This window comes from Marmota marmota, unplaced genomic scaffold, assembly GCF_001458135.2.
Source record: "Marmota marmota marmota unplaced genomic scaffold, marMar, whole genome shotgun sequence".
Taxonomy (NCBI): Eukaryota; Metazoa; Chordata; class Mammalia; order Rodentia; family Sciuridae; genus Marmota; species Marmota marmota.
In genome coordinates this window covers 28,654,290-28,670,704 of record NW_025999853.1, presented here as the reverse complement: position 1 = coordinate 28,670,704, position 16,415 = coordinate 28,654,290, and the positions used below count along the sequence as shown (strand labels likewise).

Sequence of the window (16,415 nt, the reverse complement as noted above, 5' to 3'; positions counted from 1 at the left end):
TGAGAATTAAATAACATATGTGAGGTACTGGGTTTGATCCTCAGCACCACATAAAAATAAATAAATAAAATAAAAGTATTGTGTCCATCTACAACTAAAAAAATTTTTAAAAAATATGTCATAAATGTGTAAAATGCTTAGATAGTGCTTGATATATAATGATGATCTATAAATATCAACCATTCTTCTTATTATTAACTTGGTTTGATGAATATAAATATGATATGTTAAACCATACACTGGATTATGTATTTTTTGTGGTGATAACGAGAGATTATTCTTAATTCTAGAAATGCTACTTTGAAGATATACTTTGGTAAGTTTTAGTCTTTAGATATCTGATAAAATCCTTAAAGTCTCTCACACATGTAATATATTTGGATTACTTGTATACCTAAATTTTATTTAGATATCATTGATGCCAGAACTAAATTTCTAAATGAAAAATGTAAGCTTTAGAAAGGAGCCACATAAGAATACACTAAATGACATTTTTCTCTCCAGCAAAATAAAATGCAATTAATGCATATTTTTTTTTCTGGGTATGGCTTTTATGTTATTAGAGGTGTGTGTGTGATCCTTCATCAAGAAAATAGACTACATCCCTGTATCAAGAAAGTAGACTGTTATTTTCATTTTGTATTAGTTACATTAAAAATAAAAAAGAACAGTAAAATCTATATTTTCTAAATGGAAGCAAAGCTTTTGCATATATTTTAAGCTATTGAATTTCCCTATTAGTACTTATCTCCTTTAGGAATGATTTTAAGTTTCTTTTAGAAAAAAATTCTGGGAATGAATTTGATAGTCATACAGAGAGGATGGTAAGTACTTTCCTGTGGGTTTTGTGTGTGTATATACGTGTGTTGTTTTGATTATTTTTGAAGCATGAGGAAGGCGAAATAACAAATATGCATTCTATTCTATCTTTATTTGTGTTCTTCAAATAAGCCACATTTTAGCAAGCAATTCCATTTTAAAATCTTCTCATTCCTCAAAATGTAGATAGATCATAAACTCTAAAACTTGAAAAGATACTTAACAGTTTATAGATTTGCATGCATACACAGATTTCTCCTCAAAAACTTTCAGATTGACTTTGTATCTAATTCTCATTTTCTTTAATATATACGTGCCTTTGCCTCTCCTTTAGGTTACTTCTGCTTTTGACTTTCTGGGTGTGTGCTCTTTGAGTCTTTTAATATCTTTTTTGGTTTCCTCTCTGACTTTTGTTGCCTTTTCTTCTTGCATAAGCCCCCATGACGGAGTTGGCTCCCTCAGGGTAAAGACCAAGTCTTTAGTAACCTTTATTTCACAAGGAAGGAACACCCGGCTGGGGTATTGAATGTTGATGGAACTAACTGTGTATTCTTGGCTCTCTGCCCTTTCATCCTAATGCCTGGCGTGTTTGTCCACTCCTACCATCTTAGCCATACCTGCAGGCTGATGCGTTCCAAGTCAACAAGTCACAGCTCTGGCCCTCAACCGCAAGGCTGTCTTTCTGACTCAGATTTACAATAATACATCTTTCTATTCTATAAATCTTTCCACTACTCATCCTGTCACCATGTCATTGCTTACTAAGAACCTTAGTGACGTCCAGTGAGCTGCCTCACAATCAGGATGCCTTTGCCGGTCCTTTAGAAGTCTCCATTAGCCCCCTCTCTTCTCTATGTCTTTTCTCAGGGGATTCTCTGTATGTGAATTCCTCTTCTCCCTCAAAGAGATGTTTCCAGCTCACAGTCCAGTCCTATTCTTACTGTTCATAATAAATTATAATTATACTAGCAATTTGTTATTATCCATGGGAAATTTCACTAAAATTAATAAAGCCAGAGTCAGGCCCCAAAATGTTTCAGGACAAATTAACCAAAACATACTTGGTAAGTTAAAAAACACTTCCTTTGGTCATGAAACATGGTTACTGCTTATCAAAGACAAAGTTGCCAATGCAACTTCATTTTCACAGTCTTAAAATATGATTATGGCAAATCGAACCCCACAGTGCTTGAGTTATTTTCTGCCTTAATTTTTCTTTGGTGGCATTTTGGTTTTGCGTACTCCAAATGCCAAGAGCTGTTATGAAGGAGCCTTTCTTCCTCTGGCAGAATCAGTATTTCCTTTGAGAAGCCAGCACCTTTCATTAACTCTGCCTTAGTGTCAGGAGTCACCACTGTGAATGGTGGATTTAATTCTTTCTTCCTCCTCAGCCAGCTCTCTTTCCTTTTTGTGTGTTGATGAAAAATTCCAGGCTTTATCTTTTTTTTTAATTTTAAAAATTTGTTCTAATTAGTTATACATGACAGCAGAATGCATTTCAATTCATTGTATATAAGTGGAGCACAACTTTTCATTTCTCTGGTTGTACATGATGTAGAGTCACATGACTAGTGCAATCATACAGGTAACTAAGGTAATGATGTCTGTCTTATTCTGCCATAATTCTTACCCACCCCTCCCTTTGCTCAATCCAAAGTTCCTCCATTCTTCTCATACCCCACACACCCCCCATTATGGATCAGTATCTACTTATCAGAGAAAACATTTGGCCTTTATCTTTGTTACTTATAACACCTTTTTGTCTTGTGAAACTGGTCTTTTATTTCTTTGGGCCCTAATTATCAAATTCATAAGTATTTTCCTTTTATTTTCCAATGGACTCTTAAAAAGTTAATATTTAATTTTATTTTAAAAACATATTGTTATTTGACCTCACATTTGAAGAGATGTTTTCAAATAGTGATTGTGCAAAAAACATTTCAAGTAGGTTTTTTCTTATCTCTGAATTGTGTGTTTTTAAATGTAACCAAGGTCAGGGACAGACCACTTACCCTAATTTCAAAAATGCATATTCTCTGACCTTTTATTATTGTGGAGGTTGTTTGCTTTTGATTATAAATAGCACATAGAATAGAGCAAATTATTTTTTAATGTCTTGAAACAAATTTAGGAAAAAGGTCATAACTATTTCTTGAAGTAAGATATGGTTTAAGAGAAAAAAAAAAGATGAGAGAACCCTCCATCAAGTCCCCCAAACACCAGCATCTTGAGCTATGCTATGAACTCAAAGAAAAAGGTACTCGGTGACTTCAGTAGAAATGGGCAGCAATTATTTATTCCAGCTCCCAGATTTCAGAGCCAAATGCTTCTTCTATGAAATCTATGACAAGCCCCCTGCACAGCTAGGTTTTATGCCATTTGTTCTAGATGAAGTTTTTCAGTTTTCTCTTCAAGTTATACTTCAAATATTCATTGCTCTCCTGAAGCCTCTAAAAACTTTCCTAATTTCATCACTTTCAAATTTGGATACATTGAATAGTTATTACACAGTATTTCTTTAGTGTTTGCTATAGGCTGGGCCCTAAACTGAGAAGTGGAGGAACAGTGATGAGTGAAAATAGATGTGGCCTTCCCTTATTTGAACCTCAGGTTGGTGGGGGAGAATTGTTTTTCATTTAATTACAAAATTCATGTAAAATCATTACTGTAAAAGTGAATAATTACCTAAATGCAAAAACAAAATTCAATGAAATTTTTAAAATTTCTTCTTCTTTTTGTCTTGAAGTCTCTGTTTCCTTGCCTTCTCCAATGTAAATTTGCTGATTCTAGTCCTTTGTCTCTGATTCCCTCAGTCTTCTCTGGTGGCTCCTTTCTCTATTTCTTAAAACAATAGGTCTCACAGGTTCCATCTTTCCACATTTTTGTTCTCCACAAAGCCCTCAGTTGCTTGGGATCTCATAAGAACTTGAAGACTCCAGACACAGTGGTGCACACTTGTAATCCCCACAGCTGAGGAGCTGAGGCAGGAGGATGACCAAGTTCAAAGCCATCCTCAGCAATTTAGTGAGGCCCCTAAGCAACGCAGTGAGACCCTGTCTCCAAAAATGAAAAAGGGCTGGGGAGGAGTTGGGGTTGTGGCTCAGTGGTAGAGCGCTTACCTAGCATGTGTGAGGCACTGGGTTTGATTCTCAGCACCGCATATAAATAAAGATCCATTGACAACTAAAAAATATTAAAAAAAAAAAAAGGGCTGGGGATATGGCTCAGTGGGTAAGTGCCCATAGTACCAACCAACCAACCAAACAAACAAAACCTTGAAGTTTTAGACCCTGTTTTATTTACTTATTTGTCCTTAGACTACTCTATCAGCAGAGGCTTCTTTTGGGGGTAGTTATCCTTAAAGGCGGTTGGGTTATGAGAGGTACAGAGATGGATGTGGAGTATGATAATATACCACCTTGAGAGGTGCTGACAGCTCAAGTTTTGAAATCATTTGGAGGAATATTCTCTATTAAAGTTTTCAGAAAAAAGAGAACAAAGAGTTTTGAGGAACCCATGTAACACATCGATATTGACCTTTTCCCTTCACTTTGTAATCATTACTTACTGTTACCTAGCAACTTGGTGGCATTATTTCCAAACCTAATATTAACTTGAAATAAATTAGAAATGGAAATTTTAAAAACATGACTCTTAGGCATTTCTATTCTTTCAAATTTCTGTCAGTAGAACATGCTATTGTAAGGCAGACCCTATAATATAGATTATTTCTTGACATCCCTGATTTAATATAAAGAATGAAGCTAACATTAAAAAAACTTTAATTAATAGCAATAGAAGGGTAATGACAATGGAAAGCCTTTTAGCCAGTTTTTCTCATTCTTCCATCTAAATAACTCTTCTCGAGAAAGAACAAATCAAAACCCCGAATTATATATTTTTCTTCTTTGAAAATAATTCATAAAAGCATAAATATGTGGCATTTTTTAGTAGTACAATGTCATATCATCTTAATGACCCTTATTATTTTGCTTTTCAAAATTTTGGCAAATGCTTTGCAAAAGAATTATCAAAGAAGATGCAAATGCTCTCAGCATCTATCAAAGAAAAATGGGCCCATAAAGACATATTAATTACTCTGTCAGCACCATTCATTAAAAACCTTTTCTCTAGGCACTATGCTGCAGTGATACTAATCAGTCAGGACGGATTTTGCCAAACTAAAAGATATATTGCTTTCATATTCATATTGCTAGTGATGTGAACAACCAAGTGTGGAGAATTTACATGAAGACCTATAAAAGTTTCCAAACCTTTTTTCTCACCATGAAGTTAGACACTGACTTACCTGTCTCACAATGAAGCCTCAGGAAATGTTTGTGGGCCTTTGAAACTTGGACATTGAGTCCGAAGGGAAATGTCACATTCCTTTCTTTCCTTTTGATGAAATTCTCCCATGAGTTAGCGAAATGATTTCTACAAGGCAGTAGTTTTTAACTTTTAGGGGTATCAGGACTGCTTTGGAAATTGGACAAAAACCATGAACTTTCTTCTGAGAAAACTAAATATATGGGTTAGTTAGTGAATATGTTAATTAGCTGGATTTAATTATTTCATATTGTATACATATATTATTTCATCACATTTTACCCAGGTATATGTAATTATAATTTTCTAATTGAAAATTAAAAATTGAAAAAATACATAAGGATGTGTAATATATGTAGTATAATTTTTATAATAAATTTCTAAGGTCTGCCAAACCTAAGAAGCCCATTCATAAAGGTGGGCTTTAGAAACTCTGGCCTATAGAAAGGATCTAAATAGACCTTAGATTTAGAGTGTGTAAGGCTAAGTGATGTTCTTTGAAACTTATAATCCCCTAGAAAGGTAGCCTAAAGCTTACTTTTCTCTTCAACAATTGCTAGACCTTTCCTAATTTCTTTACTAGAAATATAAAAGTGAGACAAAAAGATTAGGGATTTAAATTCTGCCTTTTAGTTTTTAAGAGACATTGAACAATCAGTTAATCCCTTTTAACCTCAGTTTCCTGATATGTAAAATGGAGATAATATTACATTCAAAAAGTATCATAAGAGGGGCTGGGGATGTGGCTCTAGCGGTAGCGCGCTCGCCTGGCATGCGTGCAGCCCGGGTTTGATCCTCAGCACCACATACAAACAAAGATGTTATGTCCGCCGAGAACTAAAAAAAAAAAAATAAATAAATATTAAAATTCTCTCTCTCTCTCTTTTAAAAAAAAGTATCATAAGAATTAAATAAGGTATCATACATAACACTCAAAGCAAACTCTCAAATAATATGCATTATTTTATTTATTAACTGATTCCAAGGATTTTGTATCTATTTTAATTTGTAGTCAATAATCATTCAGCCTGAAAACTCCCTAAAACCAAGCCTTCTGCTTTATTTTACATATTGTTTAAAATGAAAATATTTAAGATTTTCCTAACTGCCTCATTGTCTTGTTGAATATTTACTGATTAAAAAAAATGACAGTTGTTGATAAACTTGAGCTATAGTGACTAGATGTAAAGGAAGCTTTGCTAGAATAAATGTTAACAGAGGCCTTAGAGGTGAGTGTTTAGGATTGAGCTCCTTTTCCATAAATTTTTTCACATTGTTAGATACAAATAATTTTTATTTTTATTTTAAAAGCAAATTGTTTTTCAATTCCAATGCAATATATTATAAATCTTGTTCTTCTTTAATATAGTTTATATAATAGCTGAAGTTATATATTGTGTGTATTTATATTAATGAAATGTTTTTGACATTACAGAGCACGGATGATTCAGATATATCTGTCATTGCCCAGAACAAGAAATGCTTTGACAACAATATTGTTTGTTCTAAAAGTGTTTTGATTTCAGTTGGGGACACTGAAATTTACTTGAACGATACTCCTTACAAACAGGTTAGTGAACTATTTCTCTCAGGATCATTTTAACTTGCCCTAAGGATACTTAAAATAGAGAAGAAATAATTTAGGGTACTTCTTTCTCTAAGTGGTTATGAGATCAAGACTTTATTTGGTAATTTTGTGTGTGTGTGTGTGTGTGTGTGTGGGGCTTCATAAATCACACACGCCTTGTCTTTTCTGTTTATACTCTACTTTTTTATTATACAATTCTTTCCCCATGTCTTCCTTCCCTAGCCATCAACACCTATTACCTGGATTCCTTCAAAAGCCTACAAACTGGACTCCTGGTATCCAGTCTTAGTTCCTCCTCTCTAACCCAGCCTCACACACTGCATCCAAAGTGGTTTTTCTAAAACAGAAATGTTTATTCATTCCCATTTCTAAAAATTGAAGCTTTTCATCAATTCTCCACATGCTCTAGGTTCTTTGACTCATTTCTGGTTATTCATGAAATGCCATTGCTTCCACTTGGATCTGTCTTTCCAATTAACTTACTCTGGTGCAATATGTCTTCATATCTGCAGGGAGCTCCTCCTCACTCTTGTTAGATTATGCATCACGGTTAATGAAACTTTTTGTTTCCCCAGTTGTCTATGAGCTATGCGAGTACTGGTGTCACTGTCTCTATCATTTATTCTTTTTTCCTTGGAGCCTGCCTGGATTAAAAGAATGAAAGTTTCCTTCATTCCCTCACTTTTTCATTCACTCATTCTTTCATAATGTCTACTATATTCCCAAACCTGTGCTAAGTAATGAGGCTACAACAGTGAGAAGATACTGCTATGCTTGCCTGTAAGGAACTTACACTCAAGTAAATAAGGGTGTGAAGTTTGATATGCCAGGACTCAAGTCTATAAAGGTCAATAGAGGAAATCTTGGAAACAACCTAGGATGTTTATAGTAATTGTTAGGGGCATATACTTTGTAGTCAGCCAGGACTGACTTAGCACCCCTGTCTGTCACATGTGAGCTATGTCGATCTTGTTAAGTTCACTTAACTTTTCCAAGCTGTTCTTTCTCATCCATAAATTTGGGATGATTATAGTATCTATTTCTTAATTTCATATGAGGATTGAAATGAAAATATGAAATAGTGGATTTCAAGGAATGGATCTCCTCTTCATCCTTCTCACCTTTGAATACTCAGAAAGCATACTCTGGATGAAATGATTTGAATGAAATACTAAAGGATGAGTAGGTATTAGCTAGACAAAGAGAAGGACGAAGATGACAATATAGAGGAATGATCACACTTAAAGGAGCAGAGTTGGAAGATGAAATAGTATATCTAGATAACTGCAAGTGATTTAGCTTGATGAAGCATAGCATATGGAATAATGGATGAAGGATGTGGCAAAGGGATCCAGGAAGAAGTGTTCCAATCAGCGGGAGTACTGGAGGCATAGCAGCAAAGGCTGGGGGAAGACTATGAAAGCTCTTGAATGACATGAGATATTTGAACTTCATTTTATAGGTAAGAAATTGACGAAAAGCCTTTAAAAGGTGGCCTCTTCTCTGAGGTTTCAGAACATTTTCTCTAAGCTTAATGAAATCTTCATCATTAAAGTCATATGGAACACTTGTTATAAATGCTGGTTTTCTGTGTTCTGTCTCAGTATTTGGGATGTCTTAGGTTAAAAATGAAATTGTATTTTAAGTTGTACCCCAAGTACTTTTGCACACTTAAATTTGAGAACCAATACCCTGGAAAATAGCTTACATCTCAGGTAGGAATGTTGATATCAACTAGGCAGCAGTTAAACTTTGGGGGAAACAGTTTCTGTAGTCATGTTGAGATCTTTTTGAAGTAATTATAGCAGTTTGGTATCGCCATCAACTGGATATTCATTTATAGGTTAAAGTTCTAAGAGCAAGAATGTTTTTAAAAAACAGAGGAGTATGGGGTGAAGGTGGGAGTTCATAACCCACTTGAATCAAAGTGTCGAATATGATATGTCAAGAAATTTGTAATGTTTTGAACAACCCACAATAAAAAATTAAAAAAAAAAACAGAGGAGAAAATAGTAAATGCTCTTATAAAGACAGTTTGACACATTTTTGAAGTGGTAATTACAGATTTGTTAACTTTCAACTTCCAATTTTCACCCGAATGCAGGTGTTGATGAATTTCCTTTATATAGGTCCTGAAGAATGACATAAGATTAAGAAGAGTCATAAAAATAGTTTGACCCTAATAAATCTCCTGCTAATATTTTTTTCTTGAACATCAAAAGTGAAAATAAGTACCATTTATTTTATGGACTGCTCATTTAGGAAAAAGAAAAAAACCCTCATTTAAAAATATAAATGCACAATTCTAATTTAATCAAATATATAGAATATAAGTATCTTATTAATTTAGTCAAGCTGTACTTTATTATCTTTAAATGGCAATTCTTTTTTGAAAATATTTTTTGTTAGTTGTTGATGGACCTTTATTTTATTTATTTATTTACTTGCAGTGCTGAGAATCAAACTCAGTGCCTCACACATGCTAGGCAAGCGCTCTACCACTGAGCCACACCCCAACCCTCAAATTGTACTTTAAATGTTTTAGTTATTTAGGTTTCTATCTTATCTTTCTAACATTGGTAGAGTTTGTTTAAATGGCTATAATTCTCATTTGGAGTGAAGGTCTATATTTTAGGCAACTCATAATACCTTATTCTTCTAAAAAGGAGCATTATCTAGTAATCTGAAAAGTTCGGAGTACAGCAAACACTTTTGACCTAAAAGAATTTTTCTTAAAATAAATTATGTTACCTAATGAAATGAAGCATTTCATCACTAAAGGCAAATAGAAAAGATGTGCTTTTGTATGGAGATAACTGATTTAAAACCAACCTGTAGGGGGAAGACAATACATTCCAAGACAAATAGAATAATATAAAGGTACTGAAAGATGCAATGAAAACAATAAAAATAGGTTTTATGGCAAAGAATGACTTGGAGGCAGAGCCAGTTACACAAAGTATTGGTTTTAGTGCAAAATGAAAATGTGAGGACCTTTGCTCAACACAGAAAAAAATTTTGTTTTATGGTTATCATAGTGTTTTTCTATTTATCACATAATGCTGTGCTTAGTGGGGCGCGGGGGACTCATGGGCTGAGTGCAGACCTTTGCAGGCTGATGGCTTTGCCCCATCGGTCCTACTTGGTGCTTGGCTCCTTGTGTCCACCCCCAGCTTGCTCTGGCTCTGTACTGTGGGTGGAGTGCAGCAGAGACACAGGCAGCTAAGAAACAATTCCAGGAGGTGGGGGACATCAGGACCTGGAAGGCAGGCATGACAGGCTCCAAGACACTGGTACATGCTCATTGTCCCATTGAACTTCACTTATGAAATATAAATTCAAAAGCAGAATTATTAGAATTTCAAGATGGCAACTACAGAGCATCCAACCTCAAGTGAGGTGACCCTTCTGAGCATGGGTCTCACCATTACACTGTCCATATGCTCACCAATCCAGCCCATTTGGGGAGTGAGAGTTTTGTGCAGGCAAGTACAAGAGGCCTCCCTGAGGAGAAAGCATATGGGTCACAGTTGATGGCAAAGAGGTAATCATGCCAAGGTCTGGGAAAAATGGTTCTAGCAGGAGGAATATCAGATACATAGTAGCTGAGATGGTAGGAGGTTGGGCAAATTGGAAGTGCAGAAAGGTCATCATGGCTAGAGTCTAGTCAGTGAAGGGAGAGACTGGGGAGTGGAAGGATGTGAGGCTAGGTGGAGCCAGTTAACAATGTGTGTGGTTATATCCAATGTATTCTGTACAATACAGTAATGCATGCCTGTTATAAGTGCAAACTTGGTCTAGGAGACTGAAAACTCTTTATGTATTTGACTGATTTTATTTCATTTGCACTTTGAAATATTTGTTGAAAACCATTGTAATGTAGTATTCTCAAACTGTGCTTTTGTTATTACTTTGGTAAGAAAAATGAACAAAAGATTTCATAGCTCCTTCCCATCTTTCTGCTTCTGAATAAATTAGTTTTGCTTACATTGACATAACCATGCATTTTTGAAGTTATCATATGAGTTGATGTCAAGGTCATATTCAATGTAGTAACATTTAAGATATAGCTGCTGTTTACAAAAATATGATGTACTTTTTACTCAATGCTAAAGGTACTCTAAGTCAATTTCCCAATGTGTCCCATCTATAATTTATCCCTACTTTTACCCTGTCTAGTAGGTAAATTATTTTCTTTTAATGTACAAACATGGTCTGACATTGCCCTGTTAAAAAGACTTCATAGACTACATTTGCTCTGTTATGGGTAACTTGACTGCAACGGGTCTTGGACTGTGTTCATCATGTAATTCATACTCTAGCCCTTTATGCTCTTTTTTTTCATATTTTTTATTATTAGTTGTTCAAAACATTACATAGTTCTTGACATATCATATTTCATACATTTGATTCAAGTGGATTATGAACTCCCATTTTTACCCCATATACAGATTGCAGAATCACATCGGTTACACATCCACTTTTTTACATATTGCCATACTAGTGTCTGTTGTATTCTGCTGCCTTTCCTATCCTCTACTATCCCCCTCCCCTCCCCTCCCCTCCCNCCTTGTTTTTTTCCCTTTCCCCTCACTTTCTCTTATATGTAATTTTGTGTAACAATGAGGGTCTCCTTCCATTTCCATGCAATTTCCCTTCTCTCTCCCTTTCCCTCCCACCTCTCATCCCTGTTTAATGTTAATCTTCTTCTCATGCTCTTCCTCCCTGCTCTGTTTTGCAGATTATGCTAAGTGAAGCTAGCCAATCCCTAAAAAACAAATGCCAAATGTCTTCTTTGTTATGCTCTTCTTAGTTCTGGACAAACCTTGGATGTTCTTGCCAATCAGACTTTTAAAAAGCCATTTTTTCAATTTAGAATAATTTCTTCTCCATTCTCATTTCCAGCCTTCTTTCCTATGCATGGCTTTTTACAGACCAGTTCATATACCAGCTCCTGCAAAAAAGCCTTCTTAAGTCCCTTTGATGCTAATTTGACTATTTGTGCTCTCCTGTCTCCTTGCCCACACATACCATATATGTATGTAATATGTGTGCATGTGCATATGTGTGAATGCGTGTGTGTGTGCTTTTGTTCTTATCAAATTCTATATTATAGAGAAATTTTCACTGGATTGTGAATCAATAATTTTGTTTTTCAAAAACAAGTTTGAAAAAATTTGTTTTTCAAAAAAAACAATAATTTTGTTTTTCAAAACATACTTGAGAATGTCAGTAGACTATCTTCATGCTGTCCTTAACTACTCACAAATGTGAGCAAGACCAAATTTCTCTTCTTTGCAGGCAAGGTCATATGGTTTTAGTTTTCAGTCATTTATTCATTACTAATGTAGGGTCTTCGACTCAGTAGGGTCTTCCCTTAATGTCCTCTGTGGTCATACCCCATAGCTGAACTACCTTTTACTTTTGTCGATTTATCCATGTTGAGCCATCTACTAGTTTGTGTCTGATTATCACTCTTAAATATTCCCTATTTTATGCAGTTGGTTTTTCTTTTCTTACAGAATCAGAAGAGACATGACCTAGCAACAATACTAGTTGTTAGGATAGCTAGTTATTGGCAAATCTTCACTTAATTAACCTGTTACAGTTTGGTCAGATAACATGATACTGTTTTTACTTCTTTCTCTCTCCCTCCCTCTCTTTGGAAGAAGCGATCAGGTTTTTTTCTGGAAAGTCAACCTACATATCAGCTCTGGAAGGCTGGGCACTACACCGTGGTGTATTTCCCAGAGAAAGACATCACTATTCTTTGGGATAAGAAGACAACTATCCACATCAAAGTTGGGCCACAGTGGAAGGTCAGTCAAGAAAATCTTTAAAAAAGATACAGGAAGTGAAATTACATTTACTTGTTGATGTTTGGAAATAAAAATGATTGATGTTTTCCTTTAAAAACTAGGTTGTATTTTCAAAATTACTAATCATCTTCTGTGAAGAAGAACTTCATTAACCAAGGTGCAGTGCTCGTGTATGGTTATTTTTGACTTTACCTTACGGTATCTGTTTTCCAAGGTTACTTAAGTCAGCTGCTTTCTTCCCTCTCCCTTCAGTTTGGTAATGTGATTTGTTTGTAATGCAATTAGATTCATTTGTTACAATCTATTTTCTATATGGTGCTACAAACTCTGAATATCTCCATAAGTTTACACACAGTAAAATTATAATAAAATATTATTAAATTACTCTATGGTTCTATGGATTTTGACCAATGCATGGAGGCTGGATCCACCATCACAGTTCTATGTCTTTTCAACCCTTACCCCTACCTGCAAAGTCCTGGGCAAGCACCATTCTATTTTCCATGGCTATAGTTCTTTTATTCCCAAATATAATATGAATAGAATTGTTCAGTTGGTAGCTTTTAGAGTTTGGCTTCTTTGACTTGACAAAAATATATTAAGATTCATCTGTACTGTGTGAATTAATAGTTTGTTCCTTTAAAGTGCTGAATAGTATTTTGTTGTATGAATGTACCACAGTTTGTTTATCTATTCATGGTTGAAGATTCAATCTGATTGCTTATAATTTTTGTGATTTATGGTTTTTTTTGTTTTTGTTTTTTTGGTACCGGGGACTGAACTCAGGTGTACTTGACCACTGAGCCACATCCCCAGCCCCATTTTGTATTTTATTTAGAGACGAGGTCTCACTGAGTTGCTTAGCATCTCGCCACTGCTGAGGCTGGCTTTGAACTTGTGGTTCCCCGGCATCAGCCTCATGAGCTGCTGGGATTACAGCTGTGCGCCACCACTCCCAGCAATTTATGTTTTTAAGTAGTTTTACAAGTCATTGTCTGTTAATTATTTTTATTAAACTTATTAAATTTTAATTTAAAATATTAAAATTTGACTATATAATTTAAATTCATATTTTAAAGATTTTTTTTAAGCATTGATATATCTAAAAACATCCCATTAGTTTGAAATTGAGATGCATGAATATAATCTGTGTCAAGTTAAAAAAAAGTTGGGATGGCAATATCATACTCTCATAGAAATATAAGAAAGAGGGGCTGGGATTGTGGCTCAGTGGTAGAGTACTCACCTGGCATGTGTGGGGGCTCTGGGTTGCATCCTCAGCACCACATAAAAATAAATGAACGGAATAAAGTTATTGTGTCCAATTACAACTAAAAAATAAATATTTAAACAAATTTAAAAATATAAGAAAGATACATCTGAAAAAATGTTTAATATGCTTATATTTGATGTTATTTTATATTAAAGCCATAGTCTTTCTATTTTAAGGGGGATAAATCCCCAAGACCTGTTCCTAGCATTGCTCAAATATTGCATATCTTTCATTGATTTGACATATCTCTAATGGTTGCCATCTTTCTTCAACTCACTTCTCTGCAGTCTTCTTTATGTATTTTCCTTTCCCTGCTTTTTGGAAACAAATTATTTGTCTTCCTCCCTCTTACTGCTGCCTCAGTTTTTAGATGAACTTTAGATAGAGGTGGTTTCTGAGAATAGAGGCTCCAGGGTAGTAAGTGGCCCTTGATGGTGACACTAGGGTTAGCAGCTTTGCTGGAGATAAGGACAGTCTACTGCACCATTAACAAAGGGCTGAACAAAGAGTTCAACAAGTTTAAATTCAAGGTTTTAAGGAAGAGTTTCATTGTTTTGGACCATCATCCACATCCTTCTCCTTTATAGTCTTTTAAGAAAATCCAGTAGATATTATTGGTATGAACAGCCCACATGGGTATTAAAATACCACTTTATGACTCATAACAACCTAAGTTATCTTCATTGTTTTAATGTTTATACTGTTACCAAATTTTAAACATATCAGTCAGTGGGCCCTTCATCATTAAAAGATTTATATTTGTATATAAATTATATATGTATACACACATCTTCTTGGATGTGTATGTATAAATGTGTATATATTATGTAATGTATGATTATATTTTAAAAATTTGTTATTAATAGTATCAATGCTAAGATGCTAGCAAGTATAGATAGATGAGATTGGGAGGCTGATAAAATATTTTTGAGAATTTAAATTAATTTCAAATATAACTAAATAGGTATGAAAATTCACTTTCTTCAAAACATTTATTTTTAAATTATTTTTATGTAAGTCTTATACGTATATTTTAAATATTTCATGTTTTAGTGACTATGAATACTCAAATGTTAAAATAAATATAAAATATTTCATGATAATTTTCTTTTACTTTAGAACAAACTATCAGGGTTGTGTGGAAACTTTGACAAATGTACTTCAAATGATATGACCACATCTAATAACTTGGAAGTGCGAAATGCTCAGGTGTTTGGAGATAGTTGGGCATTAGGACAGGTGAGTTGAATGTATATTTATTTTAGAATAAAATAAAAATTTTAAGAAATTTTTAGGAGGACATTTTCTTTTCAGAAGAAAATTTAGATTTTTTTTACATATTTTTTATAGTAATTTGTGGTTAATGAACTTTCATATTTATCTTCTAATATAATTCTTATGACAAACTTATAATGCAAAAGTTATTGTCTCCATAAATGAGGACATCAGTGTAACAGCATGGCCTGAGCAGCTTGCTCATTTAACTGCAGCTTAGTGCTCATCGATCAGCTTTTTCCCATCTCTCTCTCCACCCTAAGTTCATTCACTAAGTTTTATTTAGCATAGTGTTTTCCATTATATACAGACACAGAGTATGAATAAAACTCAGCTCCCCTTAAGGAATTTAGAGTCTAATTAGTAGGTCAAGTAGAAAAATTAAGAAAAAAATATACTGAGGTAGATGCTTTGATAGAAGTGCATACAACATGGAGGTCAGATGGTCCAGGGCAGAGTCCTACAGAAGGTACCATGAAAATGAATTCTTTAAATTTATGGAGTTGAAGATGTGAAGTTTATGAGAAAGAACATAACAGGAAAAGGAAGGAGCAGGTGCCTGTAAGGCTGGAGAGTATGATACATAAAATTAATTTCAAAATCTCAAGGTGGTTGTAGTTGAAATAGAGAATGTCTAGATTGCAAGTACAGATCTGCAAAAAGAGGGGCAGGGGACTCTATATTCCGGCTAGAAACATTGTCAGTCAATATTGAGAAACTACTTGTTCAAGAACACTGAAGATGAGAACCACCAGCCTCTGATGAAAGACTGCATTAGGAAGGATGGATTTGGGGGCTCAAGAAACATTCCTACCTTGTGGCTTTGAAATAACAGATGCTGTTGTTCTTCCCTGAAGCAGGGCATAGAGGAAGTGGGGGCTTATATGGAGATAAGTGCAGTTTAATTTGTGTCTAGAGAGAAGAAGACCAGGAGGTACTTAGGTAGAAATGTCCCGTTTCAAAATTCAGGAATGAGATCTGGGATGGAAACAGGGATTTGGTAGTTGCTAGTATATGCATATTGTTGAAGTGAGGATATGTATAGAATGAGAAAAATAGAGGTTTGAGGATTAAACTTTGTTAAGAGGGGAAGGAAACTGTCTCAGGGCAATTTCAGGCAGTTAGATTAGATAGAGGCTAAATTGCCCAGTGTATGGGAGGTGAGCCTACACACCTGAGAACATAAAATTCCTCAGAGCATGGTCAATGACAAAAAAAAAAAAAAAAAAAAAAAAAAAAAAAGAGGTAAAAGTGAACAAGGTCTATGCTTGTAGAATTTGTCATGTAAATGTTGCATTTAAGAAAAATTAAA

General features: G+C 34.6%; 1 protein-coding gene across 4 annotated transcripts in view; it reads left to right on the top strand.

Annotated features, from left to right (window-relative positions):
• Positions 1-16,415, top strand: part of Otogl (otogelin like) — a 124,998-nt gene that overhangs the window by 55,160 nt on the left and 53,423 nt on the right. For 2 of the 4 annotated variants that reach the window (XM_048804614.1, XM_015482661.2), the window contains exons 26-28: positions 6,584-6,718; positions 12,406-12,555; positions 14,948-15,067. In XM_048804614.1, the coding sequence (XP_048660571.1) occupies positions 6,584-6,718; positions 12,406-12,555; positions 14,948-15,067 (405 nt within the window). The remainder of the gene's footprint in view (positions 1-6,583; positions 6,719-12,405; positions 12,556-14,947; positions 15,068-16,415) is intronic. The other 2 variants (XM_048804619.1, XM_048804626.1) reach the window with 2 other exon arrangements.